Genomic DNA, 19,573 nt, shown 5'->3' on the forward strand with positions numbered 1-19,573 from the left:
TAATCCCAGCATATTAAAATGGGAGGGGGGCGCCGACGGATCCACAGGCGGAGATGAACACCTTTGCATTCTTAAGATGAACTATGTCAGTTGCTATGCCAGATAATGACTAGATGAAGATGAACACAAAGAGATGCAAACACAGGCGGAGATGAACACCTTCGTTTCTTTTACTTTGTTATCATGGGGTAAAAGAAAATGGGGTTAGGGTTTACCTCCGGGAAGAACCAGTTTAGGGTTCTGAAAACCCTAGCCGACGAGCAAGAAAGAGGGGGGCGCCGACGGGGTGATGTAGCCACAAGTTTGGTCCCGGGTGAGAAGGAGATGAACACAGGCGCCGAGCAAAGAGATAATGAAACCCTCGGTAGGTTAGGGTTTACCTCCGGGAAGCCCAGTTGTGGGTTCTGAAAACCCTAGCCGACGAGCAAGAAGGAGGGGGGCGTCGACGAGGTGATGTAGCCGCGATCGGGAGGCATGATGTAGCCGAAGAGGAGAGGGAGAGGCCGGAGGTGGAGGAGAGGAGAGGCCGGAGGTGGAGGAGAGGAGAGGAGATGGGAAGCCGGAGGGGAGGCAAAAATGGTCGGCAAGGGGGAGCCGGAGAGGAGAGGCCGGAGGCGGAGGAGAGGAGAGGAGATGGGAAGCCGCGATGCCAAATCCCTAACTCGGGACTCCACTAAGTCGGTCTGCAAGCCAAATTTCATATTAAAGTATTTTTTATCTATAAGGCTGATTGGGCTAAGTCGGTTTGCAAGCCAAATTTCATATCAAACTATTTTTTATCTATAAGGCTAATTGGACGAAGGAAAAAATATTTTTGAACTATAAAGCATGGTAAAAAAATTCCAGACCTTCTTCCAAAATCCAATCCGATTGCAGGAAAGTTGCAATAGGGGTGCAAATGAGTCATGGCCGACACCATGAGATATGAAAATGAGAAGAAGAAATTTGAGTTTTCTGGAGAGCGATTGGAATTTGGGTTATCGAAGAAATTTGGGCGGGACGGCGGGCACACTTAGTTTCATTTTGGATTTTCCTCCTTTTATCTTTTTTTTAATTTAGATTTACTCAAAAATAATATTTTTAATATTTTTGGAATTAAAAATTAAATTTGGTGATGGAAATTTTTGTTAATAACCTGTCACCGCCAAAAATAATTTTTAAAAATTTATAAATACTTGGGTTATGATATTTGTGACGGCTGAATTTGTCACTGTCTGGTTGCAATTTTGGTTATCATATTGCTGACAGATACCCCGTCACTATGATGGTCATTAAGTTTTGGCGCCCATCCTATCCGCGCATTCTGTGACCGGTCTGTTACTAATCGGTCACTAATTTTATACCACGGTGACCAAATTTCTGTCAGTCACTAATCAGTTACAAATAGTGACTGATAACGGTCCGCCACGAATTTTCCGTCACTATACGCGTATTTTCTGGTAGTGAATTCAGAAAACTTAAACAAAATTGAATGCACATGTTGAGGGAGAGAATCTGAAATCTTAAGAAAGCAAATTCATTAATCACATATAAGCCAAACAATTGATTGCATGATTTGAAGGCTTATATAATTCCAAATGAAAGAGGGAGCTTTAATTTCAGGATTTACTGTTTCATACCTTTCAATTTTAAATGACTAGACATTTGAATTCATTTCAAAACTTTACTATAAATCACCTCTTAGTTGGGCAATTCACTTTACAATTACTCAATATTTTGTCATCATCAAAAAGGGGAAGATTGTGGAGTGATTGATTATACCCCTTTTGATTTTGATGAGCTCAAAACATTTGAGTATATTTCATGTTGTACTAATGAATTCAATCTAGTGTTTCAGGCAAATATCTGTGAATTTATCTTTAAGAGCATCGAGCTTTGGTTCAAAGAATTTTGGCTAAGTGTTGAACTCAATTAAGCCAAAGTCTGAATCTCGAGTCGACTCCGGAAGATTGCGAGTCGACTCTAAGTATTTCAGAGGTTCTGGCACAAGTTCGAGTCGACTTCGGTACACTACGAGTCGACTCCGACTGAGAACAGACAGAAGGACAGAAAGATGAACTTCAGACCCTATCACCGAGTCGACTCCAGAAGGCTTCGAGTCGACTCCGATGCTTGCCGAGTCGACTCCCGACGGTTCCGAGTCGACTCTAAGAAGTAACAGACAGAAAGACAGAGAAGTGTTTTCTAGACCCTGTTACCGAGTCGCCTCCAGAAGGATGCGAGTCGACTCCAACGTTTGGCGAGTCGACTCCTAAACATGCCAGAGTCGACTCTTATAGGAAAGCGGACTGAAAGGCAGAAAACCAAACTCAGTGACCCTGTGAACGAGTCGACCCCGAGAATTGGAAGTCGACCCCAAGTCAGCCGAGTCGACTCTAGGAAAGTGCGAGTCGACTCCGAGGCAGCTCAGATCAATAGACAGAGGATCGGTTTTTCGGGCTCTGAGAGCCGAGTCGACTCCAAGAGGATCCGAGTCGACTCGAGAGAGAAATGCAGAAAAATAGATCTCTGGAATCCTGAGAATGAGCCGTCTCCAAAATGCCGAGTCATCTTCAGATCTTGGCGAGTCGACTCCAGGGTTGAACCGAGTCGACTCCAGGTTGGGACGTCACTTTAATTCAAATCCTGAAAGTGGGCGAGTCATCTTCAGTAAAGCATGAGTCGACTCCAGCAACAGCCGAGTCGACTACGACCCCAATGGATACATTGTCAGGAGAAGCAGACTGTGCAGAACGGCCATAAATCAATGTCTAACGGCTATTTTTCAAAAGAGACTGTTTAAATAGCCAGAGTAAATAGTAGTAGATAAGTAGAGAGCTATTCCATTCAAGTAAAAAGGTATTTCCACCTACCAAGAGTTCTCAAGAGTAAATACAAACAAAAGAAGAAAGAGGTGCATTCAACTCCATCCGACAAGCACTTCCTTCACTTTCGAGGCTCTCCTACTGTCCTCAAATCTCCAGTACTTTCCAGAGGAGATCCAGAAATCGAGAAGTCCCTACTTTCCATTCCAAAATCTATTTGAGGGCTTCTAACCTTTACTTTGCATTTATTGTTTCCACATCTGCTTGTTTAGAAGCTTTCTATGTGAAATCCCAAACACTACTTTTCTTACTTGATTCAATCAAGGATTGAATCAAGGGTTGTAAAGTTTGTTGGTGAGCCAAAGTTAAAACCAACGGTGTAAGGGTTTGATTGTGATCCCGGAAAAACAATCGGATGGTTCTAGTTGGTGAGCCTATGAAAACCGACCGAGTTCGTTGAGATCTCGCGAAAACAACAAGTTGGGTTGTGAACTTGTAAAACAACCGGCTGTAATCCAAGGGATTATAGTGAACTCCCAAGTGAAGCTTGGGGAGTGGACATAGGAACAAGGGTTGGCTCCGAACCACTATAAAATCTTTTTGTGTTTGCATTGGCTATTTGTCTCTTCCAATCTCCTCATCAAGAAGCTTAATTAACTTGCTTGCATTAGATTTAATTATTTACTAATCAAGTTTTTAATTGGTCGAGAATTAATCCAAACCCAATTCAACCCCCCCCCCCCTTGGGTTGTCTCTTTGGGCAACACAGAGCCTCCAAAGTTTATTTGCAGAATTTATTTCAGAACTAGAAGGAGCAAGAAAGCATTTAAGAGGAGTTGATGATGTTTCGAAGTCCAACACAAAAAGTTTTCCATTTTTACAGCCTCTCCCAATCACCTTTCCGGTCTGCGGGTCCTGTATTACACAACCAATGAAAGAAAATGAGACATGGTAATTTTGTTTCACAAGTTAACTAATTGAAATCAAATTAGCAGATAACTTGGGCACATATAATACATGGAAAAGAAATAATGGAGATGAGTCGGAAAGAGGAATTGATAATGAACCAATTTTTTTAACATCAAGGGATTGTCTATTGGCAACAAGGATTCTCTCATCTTTATCATTTGGCACTGTTTTCTTGAATAGATCTAAATTTTTAGTTATGTGATGTGTACCACCGGAGTCTAAGATCCAAAAAGTTTTAGTATTAAGCTTACCAAAACCAGAAGAATGAACAACTTGTATGACTTATTGGAGAAAATCTGGTGTGAGTGGAGACTGATTGGAAGGGTAAGATGAGACCTCGAATGAAGTAGTTTGAGCATATGGATCAATACTTGAAGTTGAAAAGGCAGCATATACTTTGGATGGTTCTTTGCATAGAGGCCGTTTCTTGCATTGTTCAATCAAATATCCTTTCTCTTTGCAATACTTATAGAAGAGATTAGTGTTGATATTTGTAACTCTCTTCTTGCAATGACTTGCTAAGTGCCCCAATTCATGACAAGAGTAGTATTCAACCTTGCTCATGTCACGCTCCTTCCCTTTGTGTGTACTGGCGATAAGAGCAGCATCAAGAGATGCATCTTAGGCAAAACAGAGGAAAAAGATTTCAAACAAGTCTCTTCTGCAAGTAATTCAACAACTATTTTATAAAAGTCAGCACTTCCTCCACGATTGAGTATGGATGCCCAGACATGCTCAAACTATGGTCTCATTTTCATCAGAAACTGATGAGAACGAGAACGATGTCGTAATATGCAAATAGTTTCGACAACAGCTTCAGGAATATCAGCATTAATCATATCTATCTCATTCCAGATCAGCATCATTGCAGAATAGAATTTCTGCACACTTTTAGAACTTTGAGTAATAGAACTCAATTCTTGATCGAGTTGATATAATTAAGCCCATTACTTTGCTGAAAAATTAATTTAAGATACTCCCACATATCTTTTGCAATAGCTAAAGGACTCAAGTTTACAACAATAGAACTTTCTATAGATTTCATAATCCATGTCTTTATTCTAGCATTATTCATCACCCATTTTGAAATAGATCCATCTTTTGGTTTTGTGATACTTCCATCAACATAGCCCCATAGTTCTTGTCCTTCCAAGAAGTTTTGAAAATAGGAAGACCATAAGAAGTAATTTTCACCATCTAGCTTAACAGCATAACGATGATTCTTCATTGAAAAAGAGAAAAAAAAAGATGAAAGGAGGAAATTCACCGCAAACGAAAGCAACGTCGAGTACAAATCAACAAAAGGAGAGACCATAAGATGAGAAAACCATGCTCAAGACAGCCACAAATTACCAAAATATGATGCCGAATAAGAACCAGCTGATTTGACGAGAGAGATTAGAACCTGACTCTGATACCATGAGAATAGATATGAAGTGGATATATGAGGAAAAAAGATCAATCTTCTTCAATCTTATTTATTGGGGATCGTTCCATTATAAAGAATACAAGCAGCTCTACCAAGAGCTAGTTTGGAAAATGTTACAATTAGCTATTACTATACATATACACTTGCCATATTTAGGACAGCTGTGGGCTGAACAATATTAGTATAATGGAAAAGCAATTAGAGAAGGTATATCAAGGATATTCTATTTACATTTTTACCATAGTCTCCTGCTACATTTCTATCCAGATCTATCTTCTTCGAATGGTAGTGTGACGGTAACGAAAGCCTTTAAAGATTAAGGCATCTGGACCAGTACTAATATATATCCTCCCTTCAGATCATCATTCGTCCAATGGATCCAACACCAATGGCATGCCCGTGCATGCATCATCCAATGCTTCCCTAGGATTGCAAGTTTTCTGGTTCATCCGGAATGGGGCAGAAAAGGAGGGCCAACAAAGTTCGGGATAACAGTTTCAATGAAATAAAGTAGCTGATATATATGCTAATATTGATGGCTAATTGGACAAAAGTCTAGCCAAAACAATAATACGTGGCAATGACATTATTTACAATGTTTTGATCTCTGAAAAAATGTGGTTGGATTTTAATATGCCAAATTTTATTTAGTCACGCTTGATATAATTAACAGGGTATGATGGAAACTAAGCTTCTGCCTTAGTCATCTGTAGACATGACATATATAATGATTTATTACCTATATGATCTATTTTTTAAGGCATGTTCTTTGTTAGCCATAATAAAGTGTCTATGCTAGTTTAGGTGGCTTGGGACATTTCAATTTTCTCTCCTTTTCTTTTCCAATTCTATTCTTCAAGTATGCTTTATCTTTGTTATGAAAATTTAGTAAAAGAAAAAATTGTTTGTCATTCACCTAAATTAAAAATAATAGAGAATAGCTGTTTCTTTTCCTCAATATGCAAAACCAAGTTTGCTGGGTATCAATCCATATTTGTCCATTGCTTGAAAAAATAGTTGTTGTTTTATCATTGGTTTGCCCTAATGCTTTACTAATTGACTTCACAATTACAAGGAGCATCCTATAACCAATGACATGTTTTATACGAGGACAAGCAACATTTGCCTCTCACTGGTTTGTGATATCAATTAGACAGCAGAATATCCAATAGCAAAGCCTCATCAAAACATAAGTTTTTTCGAGCATAGTTGACTTAATTTTAGTATCAGTAGACTGGAGTGTATCCCTTAATATGTGCTCTGATACAAAAAGAAATTTATTTTTGTTAGGTAGCAGATAATGAGAAATGAAGATTTTTCTCTAGCTTCTTGGATTGCTTACAATAGCTTTGCTTTTAATTCATTCTAATGATCTTTTTAGTGAATCCCAATGCAATTCGATATTCTCAATGACTCGATGAATTTGAACTTGAGAATGATAGAAAAAAACATAATCCTCAATAGCACCTTTCCAATCCTCAAGCCAGACTAGATTTTATGTCATCTCAAACTATTTTTACTTATAGCTTAGCAAACTTTAACAAGTTGGTGAAAAGGAAAATAGCTAGCTCTAATGAAAAAAATATTGAGAACATATCTATGAAGGGGCCTCCCTCAATTGGGCTTTAGTCGATCTGCAATTATACCCAAAATGTATCTTGATTTGGATATAGATCTGATAGAAAGATCTCTTGTATAGTCTGAAGCTTACCCGATGAACCTGCGCAATTTCTGAGTATGCCATTAGTTTAGATATGAACTGGAGGTCAATTTCTTATTAGTATTTAGATCTTTTAGCCTTTTCAAATCCTTTAGTCATATGCTCACTAATAATGAGCACCGATCCCTTTGCACAGGAAGAGTCACTGCACTTTTATGTGCTCTATTTTGGCTAAACAAGATCATCTACTTCTGCATAATGCTCTTTAAGTCCATTTTCTTCACACAAGGTTGGTTTTTCTCTTAATTTCAGATGTTTCATTTTTGTAGGTAAGTTACTTGCCTACCAATGAGTGTATCAGTAATTGCTTTTGCTAACATCTGAATGCTAGACAATAGAAATTTAATTTCCTTCTTTATGGTTTATAGAGTCCCCACTAGATTTGTGATTTTAGTGGGCAACTTTTGAACAAGTCGGCATATGGAGGGTGGGTGATGACATATCAAGTATTCATAATGTTAGTCGATGAATTTGACAATGATATAATGCATTTATGGAAATTACTAATCAGTTTGCCACCCCAATTATGATCAGAAGGAATATAATTGACTAAAGTAATTGTTAACAAGAACAAGTTGAAATACAAAGAAGTAAAACGAAAACTAGTATTCTACATAGCATGTTGATATATGTGTCGTACATCTCTGAAGTTAGTTTTCGTGCAAATAACAAAACATAAATGCAATGTCTCTTAAGAAGCAAGAAAACCAATTGAAAGCAAAGGAAGCCTCTTTCATGCAAGACTAGGTTCCACTTTTCTTTTGCGTCTTCTAACAACATGGTACTTGCTAAAGATTACAAGTTGCTTCATTAATCACTTACAAAGTTATTCTCTTAATTTGTATAATAGTATTCTGTTACTTATTGTTTTTGTGCATGGCTATTTCACATCTTTGAATGATCCAATTTGAAATTACTAGCTAGAAACAACTACGGCAGAAATTACTTGTTTTACTACTCTAATCATGTAATTAGCTTGTCCGCATCTTTCGATCATGTCGTCAATAGTATCTCCACTAAGTTCACACCATTATTAAAAAAAAAAAGAAGGAAAGAAAGAATGTAACAAAATACAAGAAACCTCTTATTCTACAAAAATATTCATTTATTATCCTTAATAAGTAAATATAAAATATGTTTTATAGATTAAACATCTACATGAGAAGACCAACAAATGTTAGTTCAACTTCATTAACACCCCTTTCTTAAGAGCTGTTTTTGAAGAGGTCCAAAGGTTTCAAACTCACAAGGAGGTACTTCTTACCTTTTCCAACTAAAATGAGGAGAAAAGAATAACTGAATTAGTAGAAGCAGAGAACTTGGTAATATTTTACTGGTGTTCGTTTACAGAAAGCTCCTTAGGAATGTTAATAATTTTTTTAACAAATTCTAAAAAGTGACAGGCTAATCTAAAATAGTATTTTGCTAGGGTTTATCTGCAAAGAGGACTCCGAAAGGAACCGCAATTGTCCAAGGTGTTTTTTGTAATTTTGCCTCATCTTCGCGTCTTTCTCCGTCTCTCTCCTTTCCTTCTCTTGCCCTAATCCGACATCTCTTCGTCTTTCTGGATATTGTCTCATTATCTCTTCACTTCGTTCGAATCCGCCGTTTTTCCGATCGATTTCGAACCTTTGGAACCCCCAAAGTTTCCGAATTGCCTTCTCGATCGGCGCTTCCTATTGTTTCCTTGAGTAGTTTCGCATCTGCCGTCTTGACTTGATCGAGATCCGTAAACTGTTTAGGATTCAATCTCTATTGGATCGATCTCGGAGATGGATCCGATGGACATCGTCGGGAAGTCAAAAGACGACGTCTCGCTTCCTAAAGGTGTAATTTTTTTTCTTTATTTCCTGGCGAACCTCAAATGAACATATCAGTTGGTTGATTTATTCCAAGAGTTTGATAGTTTTGTTGTTCTTAATTTCTATGGTTGATTTTACTTACTGTGCTGTTATACATTGAACATCTTGGTCTTTTATGAAGGAAAAAGCTTGGATTCTTTTTCTTTGATATGATTGGTATTTTCTAACTTGCAGTGTTTGAATCCTGTTGTAGTTGTCAGACTTAGGTCTATGTGAAAATTTCAACTTTGGCACGAAAAAACATATCTTGTCATCCTACACTTCAATTGGAAACTCATTTTGATTGAATGATACATGCTTAGATTTTGATACTGGAAGTCTGAAGGGCTAATTTAACACTTCTGTTGCAACTTTTTTACGAAGTATATTGGCATTATCACTATATTGAGTGAGTGCTTAAGCTCATCTATACGAAAGTTCGTGATGACATTCTTGTATTGCCATGTTTTGGTGGTATATATCTATTGCTTTAGGGTTATCACTATCTTGTATGCTTTGCTATTGCATATCAATCTCATAGCAGAAAGGTGTATTCTACACATGATTTCTTGGTTTGGTCATGTTGATGGCTGAATATCAAAAGTGGATCAAATTTTTGGTGAGTGGTGAACTTCATTTGGGTTGAAATTAACCAAACTGGGGTTAATGGACATGTTCCGAAAATGAGCAGATAACTAGGTATTTTAGGCAGGGTTTACATGATTTCTGTATAACATCATTAAGACAATTTAGAGATGAAGAATGGTGATGTTCACATTTCAAAGGATATTTATATGTTTATCTTGTAATTTTGATTCCTTTAGTTTGAAGCATTTGGTTGCTAACAAGTAACAAATGATCATTCGTTTATAAATGATTAAATTTCTGGAAGAAGAAATAAAGATTGAGAGACCTAAAATCTGTGCATTTGGTTGAATAAAAGCAATATAAATAGGTGAATTGTTTGTTATATTAAAAAATTTTGATCTTATCAATTCATTAGTATAAAGCTGCTATTTTTACTGGTATAATTTCTATTTTCTACTAGATTGTGTGACATCAGTAGGTTCCATCCATGCGATAAAATATGGATATTTGATGTTCTATACTTAATGCATGTTAATTTCTTTAACAAATTAACCTGTTAGAAATCATCGCAGTAAAATTTGCTCTTTGCAGCTTAAACTTTGATGGGAAAACCGAATTAACAAGTAGTAGTAAAACTTCCTGGGTAACACTGAGAGTAGTCCAGCCCAAGTTGTTTTTTCTTGATTATGTTGATGTCAACATGTATCCAAATGTTTTAAAACTGTGGATTCAAATTTAGATATAATTCCACTGACACCTTAATTTCAAGTTCAAGCTTGAAGCTAAGAGATATGAAGGACAATTGAAATGTACCATCCATTGCTACCCTCTAGCAATACCCCAGCTGTCCACCACCCTCTGAGACATTATCCTCTTATGCAGATTGCATTTTTAGTGCATGAATTAGATTCTCTCTTTTTTTTCAGTAAAAATTCTTGTTATAGAGATTCTTTTTTCAGAATCTTATAATTTACGAAGTTGCATGTATTTATGCATGAGACCTATGCTAACAAAAACCAGGGTATTATACTAATTGGATTCTATTGGCAATTTTGAAGTAAATCTCTTAGCATACATTCAAAATAAATATCTTAGTATACATTCAAGACCACAACCTTAGCTATATGCTTGCAAGTTGCAACTCAAGAACACCCTTTGTTAGATAGGGTGAAGAAATTTTCTAGTTCTTTTTTTAAAGTGATTTTACTATGGTATCCTACTCACATATATTTCTTGATACTTTTACAGCAACCATGTTTAAGATTATTAAAGAAATGCTGCCACCTGATGTTCGTGTAGCAAGAGATGCTCAGGACCTTCTTGTTGAGTGTTGCGTAGGTAATAATCCATAATGAACATACATATACCTTTGTTGTTAAGTTGCATTTGATTTCATCCATGTTATTCAAGTGGACCTTGTCCTTCTTGTATAGCTTCTTTATCTGTAAATGTTAGACAAGGTTTTCTGTGTTCTCATTGTTAAGAAATCATGTTTTGTATAATAAAAATGCCTTACTAATATTAGCATAATCTCTTGGATAATTTATCCTCAATTTTGTATGGAAAATGACCATTTGTGTGCAGTTTCTTAATATACATGCATATTTTATCTAACAAAGTTTTTTTTTTTTCCTGTCCTTTCCGGGTAAACTTGTAAGGAATTGACAAACAATCAAACCCATTCTGACCCAGTCAGAATCTTTTAGCAACCTTTCTAGAAGAAAATCTAAAATGTAATCAGTGAATGGGCTTTCAGAGGAAGAAGTCTCTTATAATTTAAATAAAACGATCTTGAAGATTTTTCTTCGTTGTAAAGATCCATAGGATCTTCTCCAGAAGCTTGTTGTTATTTTTATTGATTCCGTGATCATTAAATGCCATTATCTCTCTTACGTTGATAATTTTCCTGCCATATTTTAGGTAGAGGAGAGTGCCAATTATTGACACAGTATCAGGTTATTTATTGGCATGTTCTTAACTACTAAAAATTCTAGCTTTTCATATTCAAAGATCCTTTTCCCTGATTTCCCTTCTTTTTATTTAGAAAAAGAAAAATATTAGAATAAAAACCAGCAGCGGTATCCAACAAGCCTACTGATAGGGCTACAACTAACGAAATCAAGTTCAAACTGTCACTTCCAACTCCAGTATTCCTGTTAGTTCTCACCTCAGTAATAAATTATCATGCATTTTTCTACAGCTTCTCAAAAGAGACATCTACTAGGAAGTAACCACCTTTTTTTAACCATTTTCTTGCAAAGGAACTTCCCTGTATTTTTAAGTCACATCCTTGCTGTGAATTTAGAAGGTCGAGCCACTTGCCTTCCTTGAAGCTCGTTGAGTGGCAACGTGCTTTGCAGGACTTGGGAATTTTTGCCTGCAAGTGCATCATCTATGTGGCTTTCAGAATTTTTATTATATTAGCACATCCAATGATTTTAAACAGTCAGGCGCCCTTCAGAAATAGATTCTTCAGGTCTGAAAGTCAATGTTAATATTCTTTTGAGTTGAATTAACATGTCAAATTTCTAGCTACTGAGATTGAGGGCCAGCTGAACTAGTATATTTTACTTTCTTGTGATGCGACTATTCAACCTGCACAGTCAAGGTGCAACAACAAGGTGGAGAAGCCGTGACTAGCCAGTGGGTTCAGTTTGGTTGGGGATGTGGAAAATGTAGATGGAGTAGCCTAGTAAATTGGTCATAGCCCTTTGAATAGATTCTGTTTCTTGTAATGGAAATTGGAATAAATTTGGGGACTTCTATATGTTTTACACATAGCAATGATAACTTTAACATCATTTGCTATTTAGGTTTCTCGTGCTGAAAATCAGGGAACCATTTATCTAATTTCAAAGAACATGATATCACTCAGGATAATCTTCTTCTTCCTCTTTTTGAGAAGAATATCTAAGGAAATTGATTCTTTTTGAGAGAATTAGGAAATTGATGTGAACCAAGATGATCCTTTTTTGTGGACAAAATGGCTTCTCATATGATGATGAGAGTTTAATAAATAGTAATCAAGAAACTTCATGCATAACTTTGTTCATGGAAACTATTATTCAGATTGTTTGGCTAATAGGAAACTTTGCATTTGTATTAATTGATGACGGATCAAATCAGAACATCATCTAAGGAGTATAGTAGTGCTGCAAACAACATCACAATAATCTCTTTGAAAAAAAAGGCATGGCTTAAATAAGCTGGAGAGGTATGTGTTGTTAAGTAAATCTTGTATATGGATATTTTTCACTTTCTTTGTCATATAGATTCATTGAGGAAAGGAAAATCATTTAGTTCTTATCAAAGACAGTTCAATGACCTTGCACTTGTGCAGTAAATAAAATGAAGGTTAAAAAGAAAGGACATCTGACTTTTACTCATTGATATAACCAAGAATACTCTGAGTTCTGATGAAATTTGTTAACCATAAAAGTGTAGCAACTCCTATTATTGGAAATTCAATTTCTAGGACTTCGATCACAACAGAAAAAAACAGCAATTCATGAAAGTTTTTAGTAGGTTTTTTCTTCTACAGTTAATTTAAGCAATAAGTAGTTCCTGCAAACATGTTCTACTTAGGAACATAAAAGATAGACTGCTAGTGGTGGTATATCTTTAGTTTGAATACTTCTACAAGCTTCATTATCTGATCCTTGGGGACCTAGATATCAGCATCAATTCTGTGCAGATACTTAGTCTTATAAGCTTCTTGGTAGTATTTGCTCATTCAATCACAAATGTACAATCACCAAACTTGTATGACCTTTGTAGGCTGCCTAGATATGCTTTTACTTCAACTCATGTTAGTTCAACTTGTTTTATCATATTTTGGTCTGTCATTAGGTGTGTGCTATTCTGCATATTAAAAAATTGCTTCACTTTGCACACATCATATTAACATTCCTGTCTCTCCAGATATCTTAAGTTTTCTACCAGGGCTAAAACACTCCACATCTACACATCAGAAATCCAGGATGAGTTTTCTTCAATAAGATTTAACTAATGAAGGCTTGTACTGGCATAATGTGTTATGTCAGGGAAATAATTGCAGATGATTCAGGGTTTTAAGTACAAACCCTAGCTCATTTGATGTGCACCAATTAGCATAGACATGGAAAATTGGGGTTGGTGTCAACTTTGGAGAGAAATTGTTCAGTTGATTTTATGACCTGATCTTAAACCTTAGCCCATTTCTCATCTGGCCCAATAACAAAACGTGAAAAATTGGGGTTAGTTGCAACTTTCGAGAGAAGTTTTGTTGATAATTTTTCTAGGTAGATTTTACATTCCATTTTTATTATTAGATGTGATCGAGTTCTATAAGTGTGGTACTTTGTGGTTATCAGTCTCTAAACAAAACAATGTTCTAAAATAACTGAAGGGAGAAAGAGTGTTCTGATTGGCTTATTTAAGGGCATTTTTTGGCTGAGTTATAAAGTTCAAATCCGTAGATTTAAGGAGATCGATCAATTCCAGCGAGTGTCTTAAGGTATTAGTTAAGAGCATCTGGATGGAGTACAGCATTGCTGTTTCCATTGTCTGTTGAATTTCTGCATTGCTAGATTTGTTGGGAGGATTTTCACAAATTTTACTTCTATTCTTTTTTTTTTCTGAGTATGCTCTTTATAATATTCCAGCTCCTAACAATTTTCTAGTTGTTGTATTTTACGTTTCTACTGTAATAAGAAAGAATTCTAATGTCCATTTTTATTTTTTCTTGTTTATTCCTTCCATTAAGGTTGCAGTTGTTCTTTTCTTTTTTTTAAAAAAAAAAGAGTAAAGACTGGATCCTTCATTTCATTACTGCCTTGTCAATTGAATTGCTGCTGACTTTCTTTTGTTTACCATATATTGGCAGAATTCATCAACCTTCTTTCTTCCGAGTCTAATGAAGTCTGCAGTCGAGAGGAAAAAAGAACAATTGCCCCTGAGCATGTTCTCAAGGCTCTAGAGGTTTTGCTTCTACAATTCACTTGCCTGCATCATAATTTTGTTAAATTTTTATTTGCCAACGTGTTTTCCTGTTTTGTATGATCAAGATGATCTGTTGAGCATCATTAGTATTCCAAAGCCAATTTTTATCCTTATGCTCTTATTTTTCAGTTTTCTGATTTCAATCAATGGTTTTAAAATTCCAAATTAGGACATGGGAGTTCAACTTAGGGAATCCTTACTATCTACTTTATGCTGACAATTAACAAAACAGGCACTTGAAGAACATTTTTTTTTCTCAAACAGTGTTGGTAGGTTCCCCTCATTCTCAAAACTCTCATCTCTTACAATAAAAAAAACTATACCTACTGTATATAAATAGTACAGTTTGGCTGCTGTTATTTCATGTTTTAAGAAATGATTATATGTCTGTAAGAGCGCATGAAAGAAAGAGAGGAGAGGGAGAAGAAACCATTAAGAGTTTTTGGTGTGCAAAAACATTTTCAAGGCTGGAGAGAGAGAGAGAGAGAGAAGAAGATGAAATTCAAGAAAATTTGAGTTTTGAAAACATAATAATATAATTAGAGGTTGTTGGAATTCCAATAAGAATTAGCTTTCAGTTCAAAATTTTGGTGAATAAGCTGTAGTCAGTTAAATTTATGGGAAAGCTACTAAAATATTTTTGACTGAACTTATGCCATGTTCATCCCACATGTTCAGACTATATGGTGGTATTACAAATCTATAGTGTTTCCTTTAAATAGACTGCATAATTCACTAGGTGGTCTGCCTTGGCACCACCCTGCCATTTTTGGTGTGCTTGGGAGCTACTTGACAACCTTGGGCACTCATGAGATGATTTTCTTATGATCGTTCCTTCGATTTGTTATTTGTTCTTGTTCTGTCTCTCTATATAATCTGGCAGCTGTTTTCTCTACTGGAACAGCTGTTCCTTTTTCAAAAATGTTTTTTTCTTAACGTCCTTATAATTAATTTTCAAACTAGAATAGAGTTCTCTAAGCAATAGTAAAAAAAAAAAAAACTTTCACAGGGACGTCGATCTTTTCAATCACCTAAGCTGGTTGTAGCGAGGAACAATAATTATCTTCTCAATGTTGGAAGGTTTGCTAAGGAAACACCTTTTCTATTATCTCTGATCACCGATTGGCAAAATTTGGATCAATGAGTGAATCCCAGCCAGAGCCAGGGTTTCTGGTACTGATATGGCTATCTTCCTCCCAATATTTTTCTCTTCTTCCATCTCATATAAACCTTCAATGGCTTTTGGCAGTGTTGGTTTCATAACCCGTTATTATCCCTAAGATCCAAGTGTGAGCCTGCACTTTCATCTCTTTTAGATCTGTCAAAAGAAAATAAGAGAAAAGAAAGAAAAATTCAATTTTGCCCTCTTGGAATTGTTAAATTTATTGATGAAAGATGGTAACCTGGACCTGGTTTGTTATTTCTCCGGACTTCTCAGAGAGCATATAAGCATACGATATGATATGGCCATCCTTGGTTGTCATATTATCCTTTTCTCTGTTTTGTGCTGTTGTTTAACTTGCTGGGATTCAACTCGATACTTGCCTCGGTGCACACCCAAAATGAAGATAACTCCAACATGTGCACTCACCCCACCCCTGCTTGCAAAATGAAAAATAGAAAATAAAATTATATTTTTATATTTTTTACCTCCAAGAAATGATAAGATTTTTGATTCAGCTTAGGTGCCCTATCCTACAAGGGTGCATAGCTCTTTTTTCTTCCGCAAGTTACAACCTAAGTGTAGACCGCTTACATTTTATATATTTCGGGCGCTGTGTTGCAGAAAAGGCTGTTTTAGCATGTCTTGTATGGTTCAGTTAGCTGAGCCATAATTCCCTCTATGCTGTAAGCTCTAATATATTTGATGTTACTTGGGATGGCTCCAGGTTCTCGGTTTTGGGGACTACATTGAGGATGTTTATGCAGCATACGAACAACATAAGCTTGACACTTTGGTACCTGTCCATCCATTCAAGCTTTCTTTAGTTTTTCTGATCTTTATGATATTGCAATTAATGTCTCTCCACATTTTGTGAATGTTTCTTTGGCAGGACTCGCCAAAAGTTGGTAAATTTGGAGGATCAGAGATGACCGAGGAAGAAGCAATGGCAGCGCAGCAAAGGATGTTTGCTGAGGCTCGTGCTAGAATGAACAATGGAGTTAGCGTGCAGAGGCAGTCAGACTCAGACCGCAGTTTAGACAGCTAATATTAAACCCCAGCATTGTACATTGTCTATCAAGTGTTTTGGTCATAGCTTCGATGAAACTTGGTATGTGCCTGTCTTTTGGATTGCACTTCTGTGCTCCTAGTTATGAACTTGGTAAATTGGATGCTCTCTCAGTACGTTCAGATACACCAAGACATGAACACTGCTTTTTTCAAAGTACATATATGCATGTAATGTTCTGTTTTTTGCTCCATTCTGGGAGCTTGGTGGACTTTCTTCTCCTTTTTCTCCAGTGATGCTCTTTCTGTCATCAGCAGTATGATACATTTGAACTTCCAAATGAGCAAGCTGGAAAAGAGAAAATCATGATTAAGATGTATTCGGTGCAGGAAGATGCGATCGATCAAAATTAGCTGATCCACTCTATCATCGGCTGTTGGTATTGTGCGATATTCCCTTTTCTTTTCCTCCTCTTATGAGATATGCTCCACTTACATGGCAAGGTTATTGTATCCTCCATGGACATCCAAGTTGATTTACTTGGTGTAGTTCAAGGCCTTCACTTGCAGCCAATATGTTCAGCGAGACAACATCCTGAAGCTTGCGTCACCCTTGAAGGTCTTGATTCAAGTCTAAAAAGCTATCAAACCGGTGGTCAAGTCCATTATAAGTGTTGAGCTATGTCCCTGTAGTTGGGGTCTGGCAGGGAGCTTTTAAAACTTTTGAGAGGAGTAGGGTTCTGTCTACTTATTGAACAAGTACTCTTCCCATGAGAACAAAAATAATGTTATATATGCATATAACATATGTTTCTTCTCAAGATTATGTTTTCGAAATATATAGATTGTCCCTCATCACTGACTTATTATTCTTAAAAGATCAAGCTTTGAGGATTCATTAGTTAGGTAACATGATAATTAGAGCCAGGTTTGTTGAAGATTGTGACATCATATTCTCTCTAAGTAATTAATTTGTCTAATAAAACATGTTTGTCATCTTGTCCTCGTAGAATAGGGGAGTTTATTTCATGTATATGAAAAGTTTCCTCTACTAAATGGCAGGAGAGGATCAGCATTATTCAAGAGAACTGGCACTCTACATGAAGTCTGAATGGGTTTGGGGGTGGTTGAATGCTAAGTTGCCAAGCCAGAATTATGTGAGTCTAAGATACTTTTCAACCACACTGATAGGCACCTCGAAGCCTTCTTCTTTATCAAATAGAGCTTGGTACATTGGGGTCTAGTGCCTGGTTAGCAGCAGCAACTTTGGAAGATGGAAAAGTATTTAACAAATAAATGGCATCTTACTTCATTTGGAGCTTAGTGGTTGGTTAGCTGTGTGTAGCTATCAACTCAAGTGTTTCATGCCTCATTTAGTTTAACAATAAAATTTTTCAGGAATCAAGTTGTTTATATATATAATATAATAGCAAACATGCTTGTGGAAATAGAGAGAAGGTAATGTCTGAGAGAAGTCATAACTATAGGCTTACATATACTATCGACATAATTAATTTAGCTCTTAACATTAAAATAATTAAGTAAACTTAGCCTCTCATGTGGTGCTATCATTAAAACAAAGAAGAAGTCCAATATCGCTATTAATATTATTTGACATTTCTTCACATTTTTGGTTTTCCCTAAAGAATTTATCACATCATGTTGGTAAAACATATTCTCCTCGAACTTGATGCAATCAATCATCAAGCAAGTCAAATCACAAGCTCAAAAGTTGTACATACACCAAATAAATATTGGAGATCAAGTGAACCCTCTCTTAATTCAATGTTTGGTAGGTCATGTGTAGAAAAAAAACTCCATTAGATGAGCATATGTTATACATATGATCTCTTCAATAACTGTAGAGAGAGAGAGAGAGTGTGTGCTAACAAATGAAATGAAAAGGCATGTGTGCAACGACAAGAACCAAATATGTTCACTCCTTGAAAAATAGGGTAGAGGTTGTAGCTTTCGTGCCATAGAAGGATTCATTTTCCTCCGCACAAATCACCATTGCATCATGCAGAGCTACTTTGAGATATATGCAGATGGATGAATAGAGAAATTTGAAATATTTTGATGCGATCCAATGATTGACATCATGAAAAAAAATTAATTATTTTTGTATACAAAAGATACCGTCCGAACCCTTAAAAAAAAAAAAAGAGAGCACACATTGAACTCCAAGTTCACTTTTTCCTAGCTTTTTCCACTTCCACAACTTTGAATGTGCATCCATCGGATTCAACCACATACATGAGAGACCAGAAAATAAAAGTTGGGTTCCCCTCCACCCCAGCCCTAACTGGGCGCGATCTAAGGCCACGTACGATGTCCGGGTGACGTCAAGAAGGATCCATGTTATCTTCGATTTTAATAACTAGTGGGCCCATCTTTTTTAGGATTCCCCACTTTTGGTTGAACTTACCTTTGCATCCTGCACCAAGGCCAAGGAAATGGACAAAAACATGGCCACTTCCTAATAGAAGTAATCCTACCCAAGAATATCGGATACTTTGGTGCAGATAAGTGAAACGGTTATATGAGGAATTTGGACACAAAGCTTGCCTCTGATATTCTTTTTCTTATTTTCTCATGTAACCATGCGCATGTACAATATTATATATATATATATATATATATATATATATATATATATATATATATATATATATATATATATATATATATATATATATATATATATATATATATATATATATATATATATATATTAAAAATTTATATATATATATATATATATATATATATATATTAAAAATTTATACATGTTCAAAATTGCATTGATAGGAGCATAATCGTCTAAAGCAATGTAAAGTTCACCAAGGGTAGAGTTATTGACTTTGCTATTTTGTTTATGGCGGATAATAACTAATGGGCATGCCAAATTTTATCGCATAAATAATTTTTATGATAAAATTGGGAATAACACGCTCTCCAAAAAAAAAATTTTGTCGATTACATTATTTTCATCTCAATCCAATAATCGCTCTTTCTTAATAAATTTGCTATCTATTCTCTTTGTTCTCATTCTTAATTTTTTTCTTTGTT

The 19,573-nt window shown here is 36.0% G+C and overlaps 1 protein-coding gene across 1 annotated transcript; it reads left to right on the top strand.

Moving 5' to 3' along the window:
• Positions 1 to 8,459: 8,459 nt before the first annotated feature.
• Positions 8,460 to 16,755, top strand: LOC103719785 (protein Dr1 homolog). Its single transcript, XM_008809179.6, has 5 exons — positions 8,460 to 8,749; positions 10,600 to 10,689; positions 14,216 to 14,310; positions 16,221 to 16,289; positions 16,386 to 16,755. Exons 1-5 carry the CDS (start codon positions 8,695 to 8,697, stop codon positions 16,539 to 16,541), a joined length of 465 nt encoding a protein of 154 aa, XP_008807401.1. The 5' UTR covers positions 8,460 to 8,694; the 3' UTR covers positions 16,542 to 16,755.
• The last annotated feature ends 2,818 nt before the right edge of the window (positions 16,756 to 19,573 follow it).

This window comes from Phoenix dactylifera, chromosome 15 (genome assembly GCF_051530095.1).
Source record: "Phoenix dactylifera cultivar Ajwa chromosome 15, Ajwa_hap1_PhDact_Kaust_v1.1, whole genome shotgun sequence".
NCBI classification, from domain to species: domain Eukaryota; kingdom Viridiplantae; phylum Streptophyta; class Magnoliopsida; order Arecales; family Arecaceae; genus Phoenix; species Phoenix dactylifera.

Bases quoted from the DNA above. Each gene is read 5' to 3' on its own strand.
- LOC103719785 (XM_008809179.6), top strand. From the start codon at position 8,695: ATGGATCCGATGGACATCGTCGGGAAGTCAAAAGACGACGTCTCGCTT. The intron at 8,750-10,599 runs GTGTAATTTTTT...ATACTTTTACAG, and splicing joins CGACGTCTCGCTTCCTAAAG to CAACCATGTTTAAGATTATT. The intron at 16,290-16,385 runs GTACCTGTCCAT...TTTCTTTGGCAG, and splicing joins AACATAAGCTTGACACTTTG to GACTCGCCAAAAGTTGGTAA.